Source organism: Myxine glutinosa, chromosome 9, assembly GCF_964187855.1.
Source record: "Myxine glutinosa chromosome 9, kmMyxGlut1.1, whole genome shotgun sequence".
Lineage (NCBI taxonomy): Eukaryota > Metazoa > Chordata > Myxini > Myxiniformes > Myxinidae > Myxine > Myxine glutinosa.
The window spans coordinates 39,297,749-39,320,553 of record NC_136269.1 but is presented as its reverse complement, the minus strand read 5'-3'; the positions used below and the strand labels follow the sequence as shown (position 1 = coordinate 39,320,553).

The 22,805-nt window shown below is 50.2% G+C and overlaps 1 protein-coding gene across 1 annotated transcript in view; it reads left to right on the top strand.

Annotated features, from left to right (window-relative positions):
* The first annotated feature begins 19,253 nt into the window (after window positions 1–19,253).
* The window catches only part of LOC137435775 (calpain-9-like), a 129,463-nt gene continuing 125,911 nt past the window's right edge, over window positions 19,254–22,805 (top strand). Inside the window, exon 1 of the mRNA XM_068129721.2 lies at window positions 19,254–19,514. Coding sequence (XP_067985822.2) covers window positions 19,254–19,514 — 261 coding nt within the window. The remainder of the gene's footprint in view (window positions 19,515–22,805) is intronic.

Genomic DNA, 22,805 nt, shown 5'->3' with positions numbered 1-22,805 from the left:
GTTATCTGTTCTGAGTGTCTCTGCGATGCCGTGTCGACACATTTGTGATTTGAGGGCGTTGACAGTGACTGCTGTGCTGAGGTTTGTCAGAGCATCCACCTCGATGAATTTGGAGAAACAGTCGGTTGTGAGTAAGTATTGATTCCCTTCATATTCGAAGATATCAGCAGCCACCTCAATCCAAGGTAACAGAGGTGTTTTCAGGGGCATCAGAGTTTCTGCGTGCTGCTGACTTTGGTACAAACTGCACTGTGGGCAATCACTGACGACGTCTTCAATTTGTGCAGTCATGCCTGGCCAGAACAGAGCTTCTCGGGCTCTCTGTTTGCATTTGCTGATTCCCATGTGTGAGCCATGTATTTGTCGCATCATGTCTGGCCGCATTGTTGTGGGTACAACGATTCTCATGCCTTTGTAAACAATTCCATCCATCACCGACAGCTCGTCACGGTACTGCCAGTATGCACGGATGCTGTGAGATGTTTCAGCTTTGGTGTCTGGCCATCCTTTCAGAACCATGGTGTGCAGTTCATTCAACTCTTCAGCAGTTCTCTGCTGGAACTGCGCGTAGCGAGACGGCACCACTGATATGAAGTCTACCATATTGATTAGCTCAATGTCCATCTCTGGTGTAGTATCTGGGAGGTTAGCCCGGCTCAGGGTGTCGCCCAGTGGAATGTCCTTCCCTGGTTTGTACGTGATTGTCAAGTCATACGGCTGCAACTTCAGGAGCATTGATTGTAGCCTCATAGGTGCTGCTAGTAGGGGCTTGGTGTGAATTGACTGCAACGGCTTGTGGTCGGACTCGACGGTGATGTTTGATGTCCCAAATATGTAGTAATGGAACTTCTTGCAGGCATGTACAATGGCCAACATTTCCTTCTCCAATTGCGAGTATCTCTGCTCAGTCGGTGTGAGCGCACGGGATGTATATGCTACAGGGTGGTCATCTTGCAGAAGCACTCCTCCGAGAGCGTAACTGCTGGCATCACATTGAATGGTACAGCCTTTCTTGGCGTCGTAATAGGCCAGCACCGGTGCATTGCAGCACAACTGTTTCATCTTTTCAAAGCTCTCGGCTTGAGGTTTGTCCCAATGGAAGAGGACATCTTTGGGCAATAGGGCACGAAGTGGTGCATCCACTGTACTTAATTCTGGTAGAAATTTTGCCAAATACTGGATGAAGCCAAGTATTCTTCGGACATCTTCTTTGTTCTTGAGCTCTGGCATTGCTTTCACGGCCCTCACTTTGTCATCATCAGGTTTCAGACCACTCCCTGTCAAAATATGCCCTGCATATTTCACGGATGATTGTTTCACATGACATTTGTCAAAGTTGAGTTTGAGGTTGAAAGCTGTAGCTCTGTTGACAACTTGTCGCATGATGGAGTCATGTTCCTCTGGGGTCCTACCCGCCACCAAAATGTCGTCCATTATGGCACGAGCGCCTTCGATGCCCTCCAGCATGTTGTCCATGATACGCTGGTAGATTTCAGGAGCGGATCGGACCCCGAAAGGGAGCCTCAGCCAACGGAAACGGCCAATTGGGGTGTTGAAGGTGGTGAGAAGACTGGACTCATATGTGAGCGGGATCTGTAAGAATCCGGATTTGGCGTAAAGTACAGAGAAATACTTTGAACCTGGTATCATTGATGCAACCACTTCTTCAACTGTTGGAATGTAATAGTGTTCTCTCCTAATTGCCTTGTTTAGGTCTTTTGGGTCAATGCAGATTCTGATTTTGTCTTTCTTAACTACGGTGACCATGGAGCTCACCCAGTCTGTCGGTTCAGTGACACGAGCAATGTGCCCATCTTTTTGCATTTCTATTAGCTTGGCTTTAACCTTGTCGTACAGAGCTTTTGGTTGCCGACGTGGTCCATGGACAGCAGGGGGCACAGTGGGGTCGATTTTCAGAGAATACTTGCCTGGCAGTACACCTGTTGTGTGGAGAAGATCAGGATAATCACTAAGGTCACTGACCTTGTGAATTCTCTCAATCAACCCGAGTGCTGTGCTGGCTTGGCCGGAGAGAAGTGGTCGTTGCTTTACTCTGACGCCATAAAACTTGACGTCAACAGTGTTTTGTTTGTGCGTCACAGGCAATGTGATGCATCCCTCAACAGCAAGGTCATGCTCTGAATAACTCTTTAACTTGCTATCGGTGGCAGACAATGACATGTGGGTCTTTAGACTGTGAAACAGCTCAAGCGGCATTATGGATACTGTTGCACCTGTGTCAATCTGTGTCTTCACGACCTTTGTTCCAATCTTGACATCAGTCCACCATTCTGTTGCTGCATTTGTTCCATGAATGTTGTTGACACTGTGCGTCAGGGTCGTGTCATCAGACTCGTAGTCACAATCAACAGCATGCGCAGCAGATCTTGACTGCTCTTTCAACTTCTGTCTACACACACGGGCGAAATGGCCTACCTTCTTACAGAATTTGCAGGGGGCCTCCCTGGCGGGACACTTGTAGTGTGATGATGAGTATCCGCAGTACCAGCAGTTTTGGTTGTCTGTCCACTGTTTTCTGGTGGGTGTCTTGTGACGGGGTGGCAGCTGTTTGTTAATGGCATACACCTTACTGTCTTCGTCCGCAGCAATAACTCGCAAGCTCTCCTGTGAGGTCTCGTAGTTCTGACCGATGCTGGTGGCCTTGTTCAGTGTGAGCTCGTCTCCTTCCTGAAGGCAACGTTCAGTCACCGCTGGATTAGCGGATCGCAGGACAATGGCATCCCGCAGCATGCGGTCCGTGTTGACGCCATATCCACAGTCTGTCACCAGCAGCCGCAGGTCAGTTACAAAGTTGTCAAAGCGTTCACCGGGCAGCTGTTTACGCCTGTTGAAGTTTACTGTTGCTCTGATTTCATTTTTCTTGGGAGCCACGTATGCAGTGTACTTGTCAAGTACTCCAGTTAAGGTTTCATTTTCTGCAGGCACACCTTCGGTTGCAGGAGTCCATGTGAATGTGTTGTAAATTTCTCTGCCTTTGTCGCCTATGTATGTCATGAGATAGTTTACTTTGACAATTTCCGTGGCCGTGGATAACGGTCCGTTGAACGTAAACACACAATGTTGTTTAAAACGTCTGAACTCCTTTTCAAGATCTGACGCTTGCCAGTTCATACGTGGCTTTTCTGAAGCATCCGCCATGGCGACAAAATAGTGCAACTCACTTGCGTTGACAACGGCGTGGACGGTTGACGCAGCCGGATCCCGTGTTTGTAGGATTCGCGGGGCGCATGCGAACTTCAACGAGCAAAAGGAGGACCAATAATGCACAAATGACTTTCTTGTCTACGTAGATATAAGAATGATATTTTCATCACTCGTTCGCTTCATTTTCGGCGTGGAACGTCGATGAAAACCACTTCTGACACCATGTAACTTTTATGGCCGAGGCCTTTTTTATTATAAAAAAAGGTAAAAAAAACACGCTCAAAAGACAATCAATAAAACCATCACCATCACCACCACACAAGAACCCAGAAAAATCAAACCATTAATAAACCCATCACCATCACCACCACACAAGAACCCAGAAAAATCAAAAACCAAGAAATCAAAAGCCAGGAAACCAGATATCAAACAATAAATAAAGAGAGAAAGCAAACCAAAAGATCAAGACAACACAAGAAAACAAGGTTCAAAGACCAAAATGAAAATCAAATCAAATTCAATAAACCATAAATCATAAAAACCAAAGTCCATCATCCCTATCCCAAACCCCCAAAACCCCTCTCCCACCCCAGGCAGCAGACACCTAACTCTAACTAACCAAAGGGGAGGGAGAAAGGAAAGAAGACCCTATCCCCCCTCCCACCCCCCCGAAAACAACCAAAGAAGGGACACCTTAAAACAATAAGGGTCAAGGGGCCTTTTTTCCTTTGCATACCGAAATCAACAACCGGCTGCTAACCGCAGCCGGGAACATGCAGCCACAAACACGTTGAGGGCTCGACCCACCGCTGGAAATAATAATGAAAGAAAATAAAAATCAAACCAAGGCAAAATCAAGATCAAACAAAAGGAAACCCAACTGCCCCCACCCTCCCCAGGCCGCGCCCGGGAGGGCCCACCCGGAAGATGCCCCACAAGGAAGGCCCCGGCTCCCTGAGCTGCCCACGAGGCGCGAGTGTCCCAATGAGAATCACCGCCCGACAGGGCCCGCAAGCACACCTGCCGGAGCACCCCCAACCTTTCCAAGCCCGGGCGGCAAGCTCGGTCAGGGACTACGGCTGCACATGACTGTCGCCCGCACATTTGGAAGTAACCTCCCGCGGGACCCCCCCCCTTCACCACGGAAAAGCCCGGCCGTATTCTCCGCTCCAGGGAGGGCTTTACGACACACCTGACGCATCGTTGCGGCCAGCACCCCGCCCCGCCCCGTCGCCCGCAGGCTGTCGCCAAGCCTGTACCTTTGGAGGCAGGATTGGGCTCTGCCCCATATCTGCCCAGGATCCAACCATACCCTGGTATAGAAACCTCTGGTTCTCGCTCGCCACAAGACGGTCTTGATTATACAGACCGTTCTCCAGGCCTGCCTCCATTTGCGGACAGGCACTGGTTGTGGTAGGAGCCCGCTAAACGCAAAGACGTCCCGTCTGACCATCACCAGCCAAGGCACATAGCATTCGAGGAGGCCAGCCGCAAGCGACCAGACCCCCTCGGCGACAGGGCAGTCCCAAAGGACATGCCTGACGGTTTCGTCCCCTGTGCATCGGGGTCGGGGACACTGAACCGACACGTTCAGGCCCCTCTGGAACTGAAACACCCGGACCGGAAGACACTCATGGGCGGCTTGCCACGCGACGTCCTTCTGGTCGTTGGCGAGACAGCGAGCCGAAACGTTCTCCCAACCCTTTCTCGCCGTACGTTCTGCGAGAGGCCTTCCGCGAAGGATACGCACCTCCCGCAGCACCTCCCTTGGGCGCAAGTGATCCAGGACCCGCGACAACTGCCAACCGATGGGCCGACAGGTCAACAGGCCCTGCTCCCGGGCGAACCCCTCAAACATCCGGAAATGCCCCGGACACGACCCGGAAAAAGGCCGAGACAGCGGGAGGGACCGCCCTTCCAACCGCGCGACGGACGGCCCCAGAAAGAAAAACAGAAAGTCCCGCGCCAGCCGGCGACCCGGGTCCTCAGACACGAATAACTCCATGAGAGTACACGCAAACGCAGACATACATACAAACACCGGGCAGGGGACACCCTTCCCACCCAAGGACGGGCTCATCTTCACAACCCTCCTACTCCTGCGCTCTGCTCGGGTACCCCAGAAGAAAGTGAAAATTATTCCCTCTAGAGCCCGTCCCACCGCAGGAGGAGGTGGGGAGATTCTCGCCAAATACAACAACTTACCGATCAAAACATTCTTGATAACTAAATTTCGCCCCTCCATGGTTAGGCGACGAGACCGCCAAGAAGCGACCTCCAATTCCCATCCCCCAATGACCGTTCGCCAGTTCTCAGCGGCCACGCCGCCTGGGTCAAAGCAGACACCGAGGATCTTTAATCGATCTCTCCGCTCCGTGTACGGGCAAGGGGGGCCGGAGCCCGTCCTGTGCCGACCAAAGTGCATGACCTCACTCTTCTGGGGATTGATTTTAGAAGAGGAGGCCACCCCAAAACGCTCGCAGAGGCCCACCAGTCTGCACATGGCGACTGCATCGGTGACGAACACCGACATGTCGTCCATGTACAGACTCACCTTTAGGCGCTCCCCATGGGTTCCGGGAATCCACAACCCAGGGAAGGATGGGTCCGCTCGCAGTGCACAAGCAAACGGTTCAATACAAAGGACAAAAAGGACTGGTGACATTGGGCAGCCCTGCCTGACCCCAGAAGCGACTGGGAAGGCTCCCGAGAGGTGTCCGTTGACCAAAACACGGGCTTCAACGTCCCTATACATCAGGTCCACCCAATGCATCAAATTTGGCCCAAAGCCAAAACGGTCCAAAACGGCCATCATGTATTCATGTGACACTCTGTCGAAAGCCTTCTCCTGGTCCAAACTGACTATGCTCAGTGGGAGGCCTCTCTCCTCCGCTAGCTGGATCGCCTCTCGAACCAGGCCCAGGCTGTCGGACACTCTGCGTCCCGGAACAGCACAAGTCTGGTCCGGGTGCACGAGGTCCACCATGACACCGTGCACCCTCTTAGACAGCACCTTTGTTAGTATCTTGTAGTCGACATTCAACAAAGTGATCGGGCGCCAGTTGGACAGATCCTCCCGATCACCCTTCTTGTGCACGAGGTTTACGACGCCCCGGCGCATCGAATCTGGAAGCCTCGCAGAGGTGGCTAGCTCCCTCACTACCTGCAGATAGTCCTCGCCAAGGACGTGCCAAAAGCGGCGATAAAACTCCACGGGCAGGCCGTCGTCACCCGGGGTTTTATTCGCGGCCAAATCCCTAACAGCGGAGGTCAATTCCTCCAGGCTCACCGGTTCCTCCAACCGCTCCCGCTGTTCGGGGCTCAAAGGATTCCTCAGATGGCCGAGAACGTCGGCCATCTGGATTTGGTCAACCGGTCGTTTTTCAAAAAGCCTGGAGTAATAGTCCTCCACTGCTTCAGTAATTTGGTCCGGATCCGAAACACGGCCTCCCCCCACATTAACCTGGGCCAAACCGCCCCTCCGCCTGGCACATCGTTGGAAGAAGAATCTGGTACACCTTTTGTTCCACTCCAATGCCTGCACCTTGCTCCGGAAGATGACGGCCCTCGCCCTGGCTTCGAGGAGGCTAAAAATCCTCCCCTTCACCCGGCGGATTTTCTCCGACACGTCCCTCCCTTCGCAAAGTTTCTTATGCAGGCGCTGGAGGTACGCCTGCATGCGCTTCAAACGCTCTCGTTTCCCCGCGGCCCTCATTCGCCCGGCCGTTCGGAAAAACCCTATGGTCCTACGTTTCACCTCCTCCCACCAGGCTGCCGAGGTAGGGAAGAGGCACCTGACCGTTTCCCACTCCCTATACTTCCGAACGTAGGCACGCACTAAACTGTCATCCTGCAAAAGGTGACAGTTAAGCTTCCAGAGTCCAAAACACCGGGGACGCACCCCATTTAATTCAATACCCAGAGACAAACGACAGTGATCTGAAAATGCCACCGCGTGAAGTACCAGGTCCGGGTCGCCAAAATTTGGTGTCAAAAGAATGTAATCAATCCTAGCCCGACTGGTACCAGCCGCATCGGTCCGGGTGACCTCATTCCTTTCCGCACCCGTGTCCCTCAACCTAAAATCCTGAACAAGCCCTTTAAGGGCCCGCGCCGATGACTCCAGGGGCAACCTGTCCAAACTTATATTAAAATCTCCCCCGACGATCACGGGGCCAGAGGTGGAGAGGAGGGGCCCCAACTGGCGCAGGAGCTCCACTCTTTCTCCCACCGTCGTTGGAGCGTACACATTGACCAAGGTCAGTGGGGTCGAGGAAACCACCACCCTGAGCACGGCCAATCGCCCCGGGATAATTTCTTCTAAACTAAGGACCTCGACATTCGGGCTCTTAATAAGGAACCCTAATCCTGCCGCCCTGTTAGTGTAGCTGCCGGACCAATACGACTCTCCGTACCGCCAATTTGCACGGAGGTATCCATACTCACCGTGCGGAATATGGCATTCCTGCAACAGGCAGACATCCCATTCAAAATTGCGCAGTTCTTCAAAAATAGCGATCCTCCGGACCGTGGTACGGACTCCCCGTACATTTAAACTCGTTAGTTTAAAGCTCATAGGTGTTAGTGTATTAATCACCAACCCTAGTGCAAACCACGAAAGGGGAGTCATAGGACTTATGAAGCTCCTCCCTCCTTGCCAAGACGCGACGAGCTACCATTCTTCCTCCCCCTGCGGTTCTTCCCGCAGCCGGGAGCCACGAGGGTGCCCGGGAGCCAGTCCCCATCTATGCAGACATTCTCCCCGGGTAGCAGGGAGAGGTCCTCCTGCTCGGGGGTCAAATAAATTACCCCCCCTCGCCCGGCACCCGGGGAAGAAAGCCACCAGTCCTCCGCGAGCAAACCCTCCTCGAGGCCCATGGCCACAGCTGCCCCCGGAGGAGGGGTAAGGTCAACGGGTGGGGAACGACTCACGGGGGAACGGGAACGTGAGCGTTCCGGGGAAGACGGCATTCGGGCCCTCCCCCGGAGACCTGCTGCGGCCAACCCCGACTGCGCCCCACCCCTACCACGAGCAGGCGATCCCCCAGGCCTGGATGGGTCGCTTGATGCACGGGGGGCTCTGCGCCCCACAGGGGTTTTCTTCGTTGACGTTCTTGTGTTCTTTCCCTGTGGGGCTTTGCCCAGAGGAGCTTTTCCTTTGTCCTGGCCCCTCCTCCGACGCTTCTTCTCGGTCCATTGTCCCGGGTCACTTTGCTCGTAGCCGGAGGAGGAGCCATCACTTCCAGCCTCCGGCAGCGGGGTTTCTGGCACCGAGGATGTTTCTTCTGGCACCGAGGATGTTTCTTCTGGCACCGAGGATGTTTCTTCTGACCCCGCCACCGGAGCCACCATTTCTCGTGCATCCTCCCCTCCCACCGCAGTGGGCCCGACACCCGGCGAAGCCACATCCAGGTCCTGATCTAACCCTCCCTCCTCCATGTTCTCCTTTCCCTCCACCTCCCTCCCTTTACTTTCTACGGGGCGGGGGGCTGACACACACACAAACACATTAGTCCACCCCCCCCCCGACCCCAGATGCAATACCCTCCCCTGTCCCTTGGGCAAACCCCTCCCCCACCCCTTGGGCAACCCCCTCCCCAGCCCCTTGGACAACCCCCTCCCCAGCCCCTTGGACAACCCCCTCCCCAGCCCCTTGGACAACCCCCTCCCCAGCCCCTTGGACAACCCCCTCCCCAGCCCCTTGGACAACCCCCCCCCCAGCCCCTTGGACAACCCCCTCCCCCTCCCCAGCCCCTTGGACAACCCCCTCCCCAGCCCCTTGGGCAACCCCCTCCCCCACCCCTTGGGCAACCCCTTCCCCCATCCCTTGGGCAACCCCCTCCCCAGCCCCTTGGGCAACCCCCTCCCCAGCCCCTGGGGCAAACCCCTCCCCCACCCCTTGGGCAACCCCCTCCCCCACCCCTTGAGCAACCCCCTCCCCCACCCCTTGGGCAACACCCCCCCCCCCAGTCCCTGGAGGCACACCGTCCCCTTTTCCTGTCCCTGGGGGCACACCATCCCCTGTCCCTTGGGCAACACCCCCACTCCCGCCCGCAGCAGCACGCATCTTGCTCGCGTAACTCTGCGGGCAGGAGCGGAAAGTGTGCCCCGGCGCACCACAGAGGTTGCACCGCACCGCTTGGGTGCAGCGCTCCCTCAAATGTCCCAACTCGCCACACTGGGTGCAGATACTCGCTGTACACCCAGTAATCAAGTGGCCAAGTTGACCGCATCGGCGGCACAATTTCGGCTGTCCCGCGTAAAAGACTTGGCCTCGGTCCATCCCAACCATTATTCCATTAGGGATATGGGTGGCCGTGCCGTCCTGCCTCGTCCGCAGCTTTACCCGGAACTGCCGAGAACCGGTCCAAATACCGAGGCTGTTCCGGACGAGCCGTACTGGGCCTCGGATGTCCGCGTATCGACTGAGCCAAACCTTGACATCATAGTCACTCACGCCTTCGTTGTACAGGTGGACGGTCACGACTCTCTCCTGTGTTTCTGAGAGAGCCTCGACCGCCCAGTCTGCCAGTTTCCCAGCAGACCGAGCGGTAGCCCACCGGCGCCAGAACTCGGCAAGTCCCTGCCCTGTTTGGAAGGACACGTCGAAGCCACGGGCGAGGGAGATCAGGCAGAAAAAGTCAACAGCCTTGAACCCCAGCACACCCAACAGTACATCTTTACCGAATTTATCTCCAGCCGGCACACTGCAGGCCACATCAACCAACCGAAACCGGACACAATTATGGCGCCTGCTCGCCATGCCGGGGTTCTAGGAGGGGCGGAGGACAACACTCGGGGTGGGGGGGGGGGGGAGGGAGGGACGGGAGACGAAGGGGGGGCACAAGACTCCCCCCTGTCTGGTGGGCAACGCCCCCCAAACAGGAGGAAGATGGGGGAAAGCAGGGAGGGAAAAACGAACGAAAATGCAGGACAAACAGGCAATAATCAAAGCAATAAGTAAATAATAAGAAATGCAAACACAGCAAAACACAGGAAACGAAAACACCGGCAAAGGAGAACAGAACTGGTTCACTCTAGCCGACGTATCCGGGTCCACAGCACCAAACGAACACGCCTGTACCGTTTGGTTGTTCAGACACAAACAAGTCAACAAGATGGCGGGCCAACGGACTGCCGTTTATTCGTCATGGTGTCGTGAACATGCCGTAAACCATGACGTGAACATAACGTCATGATGTAATGCGTTATGTTACAACCATGTCGTAAACCATGACGTGAACATAACGTTATGATATAATGCGTTATGTCACACTGTGCTTATAACATCGACGTTATAGGCACAGCTGCATCTAGGCATTGTGTAACATCGACGCGGCTTTTGTTTTAATTAAAACTTTTTGTACTTGTTTAAATAACAAAAATACAAGGTGCAGGATGTGAAATTCGCTGCACGTGATGTGCAACGTGTGCAGAGTAAACCGAGTGTTCATTTACATCCCTATGATGCCGAATAAATAAAGAATATATTTAGCACATCTGACACTGAGCCTGACACTGAGCTTTGGCATGCTCACAATGCTGCATGGTAAACTAACTGTCCCAAACCATCATTTTTGACGGGCTTTTTAATCGTGTGTGTGTGTGTGAGAGATCTCCGACCAAGCACAACATTTCTGCACATATAAAATTGCCACTCTCTTTCTGTCACGGCTTCCGGGGCTTGTTCACCCCCTTTATCCAGCTCGTTCACCCCTTTATCTAGCTTGTTTACCCCCTTTATCCTCCTTGTTCACTCCTTTTCCAGCTTGTTTACCTCCTTTATCCAGCTTGTTTACCTCCTTAATCCAGCTTTACACCCCCTTATCCAGCTTGTTCACCCCTTTATCCAGCTTGATCACCAATTTATCCAGCTTGTTTACCTCTTTTATCCAACTTGTTTTCCTCCTTTATCCAGTTTGTTCACCCCTTTATCCAGTTTGTTCACCCATTTATCCAGTTTGTTCACCCATTTATCCAGTTTGTTCACCCCTTTATCCAGTTTGTTCACCCCTTTATCCAGTTTGTTCACCCATTTATCCAGTTTGTTCACCCCTTTATCCAGCTTGTTCACCCCTTTATCCAGCTTGTTTACCCCCTTTATCCTGCTTGTTCACTCCTTTTCCAGCTTGTTTACCTCCTTTATCCAGCTTGTTTACCTCCTTAATCCAGCTTTACACCCCTTTATCCAGCTTGTTCACCCCTTTATCCAGCTTGTTCACCCCTTTATCCAGCTTGTGTACCTCTTTTATCCAACTTGTTTTCCTCCTTTATCCAGCTTTACACCCCTTTATCCAGCTTGTTCACCCCCTTTATCCAACTTGTTCACCTCTTTATCCAGCTTGTTCACCCCTTTATCCAGCTTGTTCACCCCTTTATCCAGCTTGTTCACCCCGTTATCCAGCTTGTTCACCCCCTTTATCCAGCTTGTTCACCCCTTTATCCAGCTTGTTCATCATTTTATCCAACTTGTTCACCCCTTTATTCAGCTTATTTACCTCCTTTATCCAGCTTGTTTACCTCCGTTATCCAGCTTGTTTACCTCCTTTATCCAGCTTGTTTACCTCCTTTATCCAGCTTGTTTACCTCCTTTATCCAGCTTTTCACCCCTTTATCCAGCTTGTTCACCCCTTTATCCAGTTTGTTCACCTCTTTATCCAGCTTGTTCACTCCTTTATTCAGCTTGTTCACCTCTTTATCCAGCTTGTTCACCCATTTATCCAGCTTGTTCACCCCTTTATCCAGCTCGTTCACCTCTTTATCCAGCTTGTTTACCTCCTTTATCGAGCTTGTTTACCTCCTTTATCCAGCATGTTCACCCCTTTATCCAGCTCGTTTACCTCCTTTATCCAGCTGGTTTACCTCCTTTATCCAGCTTGTTTACCTCCTTTATCCAGCTTGTTCACCCCTTTATCCAGCTTGTTTACCCCCTTTATCCTGCTTGTTCACTCCTTTTCCAGCTTGTTTACCTCCTTTATCCAGCTTGTTTACCTCCTTAATCCAGCTTTACACCCCTTTATCCAGCTTGTTCACCCCTTTATCCAGCTTGTTCACCCCTTTATCCAGCTTGTGTACCTCTTTTATCCAACTTGTTTTTCCTCCTTTATCCAGCTTTACACCCCTGTATCCAGCTTGTTCACCCCTTTATCCAGCTTGATCACCAATTTATCCAGCTTGTTTACCTCTTTTATCCAACTTGTTTTCCTCCTTCATCCAGTTTGTTCACCCCTTTATCCAGTTTGTTCACCCATTTATCCAGTTTGTTCACCCCTTTATCCAGTTTGTTCACCCCTTTATCCAGTTTGTTCACCCATTTATCCAGTTTGTTCACCCCTTTATCCAGCTTGTTCACCCCTTTATCCAGCTTGTTTACCCCCTTTATCCTGCTTGTTCACTCCTTTTCCAGCTTGTTTACCTCCTTAATCCAGCTTTACACCCCTTTATCCAGCTTGTTCACCCCTTTATCCAGCTTGTTCACCCCTTTATCCAGCTTGTTTACCTCTTTTATCCAGCTTGTTTACCTCCTTTATCCAGCTTGTTCACCCATTTATCCAGCTTGTTTACCTCCTTTATCCTGCTTGTTTACCCATTTATCCAGTTTGTTCACCCCTTTATCCAGTTTGTTCACCCCTTTATCCAGCTTGTTCACCACTGTATCCAGCTTGTTCACCCCTTTATCCAGATTGATCACCAATTTATCCAGCTTGTTTACCTCTTTTATCCAACTTGTTTTCCTCCTTTATCCAGTTTGTTCACCCCTTTATCCAGTTTGTTCACCCATTTATCCAGTTTTTTCACCCATTTATCCAGCTTGTTCACCCCTTTATCCAGTTTGTTCACCCCTTTATCCAGTTTGTTCACCCATTTATCCAGTTTGTTGACCCCTTTATCCTGTTTGTTCACCCCTTTATCCAGCTCGTTCACCTCTTTATCCAGCTTGTTCACCCCTTTATCCAGCTTGTTTACCTCTTTTATCCAGCTTGTTCACCCGTTTGTCCAGCTTGTTCACCCCTTTATCCTGTTTGTTCACCCCTTTATCCAGCTTGTTCACCTCTTTATCCAGCTTGTTCACCCCTTTATCCAGCTTGTTTACCTCTTTTATCCAGCTTGTTCACCTCTTTATCCAGCTTGTTCACCCCTTTATCCAGCGTGTTTACCTCTTTTATCCAGCTTGTTCACCTCTTTATCCAGCTTGTTCACCCCTTTATCCAGCTTGTTTACCTCTTTTATCCTGTTTGTTCACCCCTTTATCCAGCTTGTTCACCTCTTTATCCAGCTTGTTCACCCCTTTATCCAGCTTGTTCACCCCTTTATCCAGCTTGTTCACCTCTTTATCCAGCTTGTTCACCCCTTTATCCAGCTTGTTTACCTCTTTTATCCAGCTTGTTCACCCCTTTGTCCAGCTTGTTCACCCCTTTGTCCAGCTTGTTCACCCCTTTATCCAGCTTGTTCACCTCTTTATCCAGCTTGTTCACCCCTTTATCCAGCTTGTTTACCTCTTTTATCCAGCTTGTTCACCCCTTTGTCCAGCTTGTTCACCTCCCTTCTGCCCCAAAAACTCCCTGTTTTTGATTTCATTCTCCCAAAAGCCAATTCTTCCTCCAAGGGTCACTCTGTTGTGTGACTCACTCTACCTTAGACTGTTTGCATGTTTTTCCCACCTGTCCACTATATTCTCCTTGTTACCCTGCGCTCGCGAAGCGAAAAGCGGAGTTAAACATTCAGGTGCGTACGTGTGCCATGTGCCGTATGTGTCTGCATTTGAAAAATTCATTTTCTCGGCAACCGTTTGGTCCGATTGACACGAAAGTTTACCATAGAAGCGCCTCCGCCTGTAGAATTTTTATATTCATAATTATGACGTCATAGGTCACGTGGTACGGACGCCATCTTGGAAAAACTTTACACCTCAATATCTCCCAAACCTCGCAATGGAAAAAAATTAAGCATGGCTCATTGTCAAGTACTCACCTTGGGGAATAAGATATGTTGATGGTGATGTCATCGGGGCCTTAATTATGACGTCATAAATCGACAAGTACAACGCTTGATTTGATCAGTATGAATAAAACAAAAATTCCTCTGCAACTGCTAGACCGATGGACACAAATTTTTCAGAATATGTGCGGTTCCTGTAGAATTTTTAAATGATAATTATAACGTCATTGGTCACGTGGTATAGACTCAATCTTGGAAAAAGTCGAAAAAAGTTGCACCTCTATATCTCCGAAACTGCTCCATGGAAAAAATTGAAACATGGCTCATTGTCAAGTACTCCCCTTGGGGTATAAGATATGTTAATGATGTCACCGGTGCCTTCCTTATGACGTCATAATTCGACAAGTACAACACTTATCCGATCATTATGAAAAAAAAATTCTCAGCAACTGTTGGTCTGATGGACACGAAATTTTCACCATAGGAACACCTCCTCATGAAGAATATTTTAATGATAATCATGATGTCATAGCTCATGTGTTACAGGCGCCATCTTGGAAAAACCGAAAAATGTTGCACCTCTATATCTCCAAAACCGCTGCATGGAAAAAATTGAAACATGGCTCATTGTAAAGAACTCCAAATGGGGAATAGTGGTGTTAACGATGACGTCATTGGCCATAATTACGACGTCATAATTCAACAGGGACAACACTTAGTCTGATCAGTTTTAAATGGTCTGGCAGCCATATTGGATCAAAGAGAAAAAAAATGTTCAAAAACAGAAGAGTTGGCTCGCAACAAGTTGACTGCGCTGGGTAAGTATTCCATGAATACCATCTAGTTCTGTTATGTTATGATCTATTCTGTGTTCTATTCTATTCTAGCTCTTCCACGAGCCTCGACTTCGGATACAAAAATAGTTTGCCAATTTTTGACTGCTGCTGGTATCCATATTGAGTTGTTTTACGGGCTTCATATTTCTCCACTCTTTACTTCACTCACACTTCTAAATATTCAATGATTCTGAGACGAAACAATAATAACCATACATGTTCTCAATTATATTAAGTTCGATAACCACAATGATTACATTATCAATCTTTCCAATCAATGAAAGCAAAATATCCCAATAAAATACAGAAATTTGCATTTATAATAGCATTTTCAATGCTATTTTATTGAGATATTTTGCCTTCTCTAGATCGCAGCTAGATATTTAACTCTAAAATCTCATCAGAATGATTGCCATCTCGTGGAAGAAGAGTTATAACACAAGGAGGACCCCCACACATGCCCCACCCCATCCCACACCAAACCCATGCCCCATCCCATGCCCCACGCCCCATCCCATGACCCACCCCCTGCCCCATCCCACGTCTCACCACACACTACACCCATGCCTCAACCCACACCCCATCCCATACCACGCCCCACCCCATGCCCCAATCCCATCCCATGACCCACCCCATGCCCCATCCCACACCACACCCCATGCCCCACCCAACCTCCATGACCTACCCCATATCCCATGCCACACCCCACATCCCATGCTTCACCTCACGCCCCACCCCCATCCCACACCATGCCCCACCCCACTCCCATGACCCACGCCCATCCCATGCCCAACCCCATCCCACGCCCCACCCACACCCATGCTTCAACCCACACCCATGCTCCACCCCACCCCCATCCCCATCCCATCCCACACCCTACCCACCCCCATAACCCACCCCACATTCCATGCCCCACCCCATCCCACATCCCATCCCATGCCCTACTCCTATGACCCAAACCCATCCCATGCCCCAATCCACGCCCCACCTCATGCCCCATCCCATGCCCCACCCCATGCTCCATCCCCATCCCATTTCATGCCCCCACCCAACCCCCATGCTCCACCCCATGCCACATCCTATCCCACACCCCACCCCACCCCACTCACATGACCCACCCCCATCCCACACCCCAATTTGTGCCCGACCCCATGTCCCATCCCCATCCAACTCCCCACCTAACCTCCACGCCCCACCCCACATCCCACGCCCCACGCCCCACCCCCATGACCCACCTCTATGACAAACCCCGACTTCTCACCCCCAATCCCCTGACAATATAAACTCCAACCGGCAGAAACACAAACATCGGCGCCTGATTTTTCAAACTAAATAATTCGCTGAGCTGAACACATTGAAAAAGCTCTGGTAGAAATGTTTTTTCCCTTTGAGCAACCCCATTTCTTAGATTTGGTGAAACTTCTTCCTTCTCTTCCTCCCATCATTCTTCTTTTTCATATTGCATGCATTACTATACCGGAGTAACTTAATGGCTGTTGGCGATCCGGTCAAAATACAGTTCTGCTTGATGGAAAGAAAAGTTCCAGGTTAAAGTGTGGTTATTTATGACCATTGTTCGAGATTTGCTGCACCTCGTCCATCTATCCAGAAGCCAATGTCACAGGCTAACATCCCCGAGAGAGGCATTTATAATGCTGTTGTTGCGCAATTGCTGCGCAATTATAATTGTATCGCACACTCCGTACTGGGGTTTGCAAACAGTCTGCATGCAATTTGAGGACAAAACCATCCAGCACTAGATGATTGATGATCCAGGCACAAGTAGGTCGGACCTCCTGCCTGAGGACAAAATCATCCAGCAATAAATGATGGCCCAGGCACGAGTACGACGCCCAGCCGCCCATCCTGCCTGAGGACAAAATCATCCAGCACTAGATGATGGTCCCCACCACACAAGATACGAGTAGGTCGGACCTCCTGCCTGAGGACAAAATCATCCAGCACTAGATGATGGTCCCCACCACACAAGATACGAGTAAGTCGGACCTCCTGCTTGAGGACAAAATCATCCAGCACTAGATGATGGTCCCCACCACACTAGACACGAGTAGGTCGGACCTCCTGCCTTCGGACAAAATCATCCGGCACTAAATGATGAATCCAGGCACGAGTATGCAGGACCATCTGCCTGAGGAGGAGAGCATTAAATAGCGAGATGATGGTCCTGCCAGGTACGAGTAGGTCGGACCATCTTTCTTTTTTTCTTTTTTTTGTATACTGAATCGAGGCTCGTGAAAGAGCTAACATTAACTTCACAAACAAATCGACCAGACAAACAAAATACACAAAAAGAGGGAGCGGAAGACAAGATGGGGAGAAAAGGGGAAGCACACACACACAACATCCGCCTGAGAAGGAGAGCATCAAATAGCGAGATGATGGTCCTGCCAGGTACGAGTAGGTCGGACCATCTGCCTGAGGAGGAGAGCATCAAATAGCGAGATGATGGTCCTGCCATGCACGAGTAGGTCGGACCATCTGCCTGAGGAGGACAGCATCAAATAGCGAGATGATGGTCCTGCCAGGTACGAGTAGGTCGGACCATCTGCCTGAGGAGAAGAGCATCAAATAGCGAGATGATGGTCCTGCCAGGTACGAGTAGGTCAGACCATCTGCCTGAGGAGGAGAGCATCAAATAGCGAGATGATGGTCCTGCCAGGTACGAGTAGGTCGGACCATTTTCCTGAGGAGGAGTGCATCAAATAGCGAGATGATGGTCTTGCCAGGTACGAGTAGGTCAGACCATCTGCCTGAGGAGGAGAGCATCAAATAGCGAGATGATGGTCCTGCCAGGCACGAGTAGGTCGGACCATCTACATGAAGAGGAGAGCATCAAATAGCGAGATGATGGTCCTGCCAGGTACGCGTAGGTCGGATCATCTGCCTGAGGAGGAGAGCATCAAATAGCGAGATGATCGTCCTGCCAGGTACGAGTAGGTCGGAACATCTGCCAGAGGAGGAGAGCATCAAATAGCGAGATGATGGTCCTGCCAAGCACGAGTAGGTCGGACCATCTGCCTGAGGAGGAGAGCATCAAATGGCGAGATGATGGTCCTGCCAGGAACAAGTAGGTCGGAACATCTGCCTGAGGAGTAGGTCGGACCTTCTGCGTTTGGTCGGACCAAATGCACTCCTCCTCAGGAAAATGGTCCGACCTACTCGTACCTGGCAGGACCATCATCTCGACCTGAGGAGGAGAGCATTAAATAGCGAGATGATGGTCCTGCCAGGCACGGGTAGGTCGGAACATCTGCCTGAGGAGGAGAGCATCAAATATCGAGATGATGGTCCTGCCAGGCACGAGTAGGTCGGAAAATCTGCCTGAGGAGGAGAACATCAAATAGTGAGATGATGGTCCTGCCATGCACGAGTAGGTCGGAACATCTGCCTGAGGAGGAGAGCATCAAGTAGCGAGATGATGGTCCTGCCAAGCATGAGTAAGTCGGACCATCTGCCTGAGGAGGAGAGCATCAAATGGCGAGATGATGGTCCTGCCAGGAACAAGTAGGTCAGAACATCTGCCTGAGGAGGAGAGCATCAAATAGCGAGATGATGGTCCTGCCAGGCACGAGTAGGTCGGAACATCTGCCTGAGGAGGAGAGCATCAAATATCGAGATGATGGTCCTGCCAGGCACGAGTAGGTCGGAAAATCTGCCTGAGGAGGAGAGCATCAAATAGTGAGATGATGGTCCTGCCATGCACGAGTAGGTCGGAACATCTGCCTGAGGAGGAGAGCATCAAATAGCGAGATGATGGTCCTGCCAGGAACAAGTAGGTCGGACCATCTACATGAGGAGGAGAGCATCAAATAGCGAGATGATGGTCCTGCCAGGCACGAGTAGGTCGGACCATCTACATGAGGTGGAGAGCATCAAATAGCGAGATGATGGTCCTGCCAGGAACAAGTAGGTCGGACCATTCTACATGAGGAGGAGAGCATCAAATAGCGAGATGATGGTCCTGCCAGGCACGAGTAGGTCGGACCATCTACATGAGGTGGAGAGCATCAAATAGCGAGATGATGGTCCTGCCAGGAACAAGTAGGTCGGACCATTCTACATGAGGAGGAGAGCATCAAATAGCGAGATGATGGTCCTGCCAGGCACGAGTAGGTCGGACCTCGTGTCCCATTTTTGACGCTGGGAATCGATGGAAGGCGGGTTAGGACTGCGTAGGCGTGGAGACGCAGTGGAGAACGAGATCGAAACGGCGCAGGATTATAGCATAGGCTCGAAGAGGGAGGGACAGGCAGGGGAGATCCTTCAGTGCGAAACGGAGTACGCAGGCCCGCCATGCCGTTATATATAATCCGTGACCTTCCCGCTTCGGCCGATGAGGGCTCGGGCCACCTGCAGTCCGGGGGTCGCCGCGCGAGCGCCATCAGGAGCCGCGCCTCGTGCGTGCAGGAATCCCCAGGTGCGCGACCCTTCGATCAGCTGCGCCGTGCGTGCACCTCCCGCGGGACTCTATTCGAGGACCCGGACTTTCCGGCAGGGGACGTGGCGCTTGGACCTTCGTACCAACGGCAGCGCTGCCAGTGGAAGCGCCCCCAGGTGACCGACTCCCCCTTGTAGGTATCCCAGACGTCCCTCTGCATCGTAGTGACATTCCGTGGGGTATGCTCGAGGGACATCGTCCGGCTTCCCCAGCTCTCCTTATCGATTAATATGAATCCATACGAGCGCGATCACAGGTTCCAATGGGACGTATTGATCCGATCCGAGACGGATTTGTCATCCCATGTCGGATCATCCTCGATCCAGCCCGAGCCCGATGATCGACGTGAAGTAAGCACTCTGCAGCGTGTGATGCGCAGTTTACAACGCGGCTAACATATTAATCATATAGGTAGCTCCCTGCACGTACACCTGCAGCTTGGAATGTCTTAAACAACCGAGAACCCGTGACGTCACTGCACGATAAAACATCAGTACCCAATGTACAAGAAAGCACGTTTAAAGTATCTGGGAGACCCAACGTGCACGCACGTGCTTCCTCGTACACAGTATACATGCACCGCACACCTTGCACATATTCGTATCACATGTCTCGTCTCTGTGGTAATCACTAATTATATCAGCATTTGTCACGCGTTTGCGATCGAATGGCGATTCATTGACCGGTGTCCATGGTAGTTACAAAACAGTTATGTTAATAGACCCGGGTACTCGCGGCTGGAGTTATTTACATCACAAGGTCCAACACAGCATGTCTGTCACCTGGTACCGATACATTATAGTGTTAGTGTACATCGAACTCACTTCATTGATTTTTACCTCCACCACCGAATATGAATGAATGGACGGTATGTTTTAACCCCTGTCTGTCTGTTTGTGAACAGGATATCTCAAAAAGTTGTGGACGGAGTCGGTCGAAATTTGGTGGAGATGTTGGGAGTGTGACGATGACGAAATGATTCGATTTTGGTGAAGATTCGTATCCGGATGTGAGAATTTTTCAAAGTGATTCTTCACCATTGACAGATGTGACAAAAAACAATATAACATGATATCTCAAAAAGTTTTGGACGGATTCGGTCAAAATTTGGTGGAGATGTTGGGAGTGTGACAATGACGAAATGATTCGATTTTGGTGAAGATTCGTATCCGGATGTGAGAATTTTTCAAAGTCATTCTTCACCATTGACAGATGTGACAAAAAACAATATATAACATGATATCTCAAAAAGTTTTGGACGGATTCGGTCAAAATTTGGTGGAGATGTTGGGAGTGTGACAATGACGAAATGATTCGATTTTGGTGAAGATTCGTATCCGGATGTGAGAATTTTTCAAAGTGATTCTTCACCATTGACAGATGTGACAAAAAACAATATATAACATGATATCTGAAAAAGTTTTGGACGGATTCGGTCGAGATTTGGTGGAGATGTTGGGAGTGTGACAATGATGAAATGATTCGATTTTGGTGAAGATTCGTATCCGGATGTGAGAATTTTTCAAAGTGATTCTTCACCATTGAGAGATGTGACAAAAAACATGTAACATGATATCTCAAAAAGTTTTGGACGGATTCGGTCAAAATTTGGTGGAGATGTTGGGAGTGTGACAATGACGAAATGATTCGATTTTGGTGAAGATTCGTATCCAGATGTGAGAATTTTTCAAAGTGATTCTTCACCATTGAGAGATGTGACAAAAAACAATATATAACATGATATCTCAAAAAGTTTTGGACGGATTCGGTCGAAATTTGGTGGAGATGTTGGGAGTGTGACAATGATGAAATGATTTGATTTTGGTGAAGATTCGTATCCGGATGTGAGAATTTTTCAAAGTGATTCTTCACCATTGAGAGATGTGACAAAAAACATAAAACATGATATCTCAAAAAGTTTTGGACGGATATGAACGAAACTTGGTGGACAGGTTGGGTATGTGATGAGGACGAAATTGTTAGATTTTGGTGAAGATCCGAATACGGATCCGGATACAGGAATTTTTAAAAATTTCAAAAGTGAATCTTCACCCATTGAGTGATCGGGCCAAAAACGATATATAGCATGACATTTCAAAAAGTTGTGGACGGATTCAGACCAAACTTGGTGGACTGGTTGGGTGTGTGACAAGGACGAATCATTTCGATTTTGGTGAAGATCCGAATACGGATCCAGAAAGGAGAATTAAAAAATATATATTTTAAGTGATTCTTCACCATTGAGTGATAGGGCCAAAAACGATATATCGACTATATAAGAGAGCTGTTGGTATGTGTCGCCATTCTTCTCAGAGATGGCGGAACGGATCTTCGTCAAACTTTCAGAGGTTCATCAGTGAGTGCCAGGGAGTGTTTTAGGCAAAACAAAAAAATTTGGAAAAAAAAAAAGTTTTTTTTTTTTTGATTAAAAAAAAAGATCGCTCTATAGTTAAGTACCCCGTGGGGAATCCCACTCCCTCTCGTCAAAACTCAAGGTGGGAAACCCGATCGAAGCAAGGGTGGAAATCACTCCATTTATGAAGACGAAATGTCTGATGCCCCACGTGGAGATCGGTTTCTGAGGTTTGGGACATGGAATGTAGGGACAATGACTGGGAGATCAGGAGAAGTGGTGGAAGTATTGGTCAGAAGAAGAGTGGACATATGTTGTGTGCAGGAGACGAGATGGAAGGGAAGTGGTGTGAGAATGGTGAAGGGTCGGCACGGACAGAAATACACGTTTGTGTGGCAAGGGTGCCCAGAAGGTGTGAATGGTGTTGGTGTCCTGTTTTCTGAGGAGTTTGTAGACAGTGTGGTGAGTGTGACTAGAGTGAGTGAAAGGTTGATGATGGTGAAAATGATGATTGGAAAGCTCTTGGTGAACGTCATCTCGGGATATGCTCCGCAGGTTGGTCGGAGCGATGAAGAGAAGGACAAGTTCTGGTGTGCTATAGAGAAGCTGATGGAAAACGTGAAAGATGAGGAAGTTGTTGTGGTAGGAGGAGACCTAAATGGGCATGTGGGAAGGAGTATGGACGGTTTTGAGGGAGTTCATAGGGGTTACGGATATGGTGTGAGAAATGGAGAAGGTGAAAGGATTTTGGAGTTTGCTGATGGAGCTGATTTGTTGATTTGTAATACTCACTTCCAGAAAGAGGATAATAAGCTTGTTATATACACGTCAGGTGGGTCGACGACAACCGTTGACTACCTGCTGGTGCGTAGGTGAGATAGGGGGCACCTCCGGGACACAAAGGTGATCCCGGGGGAGGAGGCTGTTTCACAGCACCACTTGGTTGTCTGCGACATAAGGGTGAAAGGTGCGAGGAGAGCTCGGCGGGTGAAGTACCAACCGAGAATGAAGGTGTGGAGGTTGAAAGAGGTGACAGTGAGGGAGGCATTAAAAG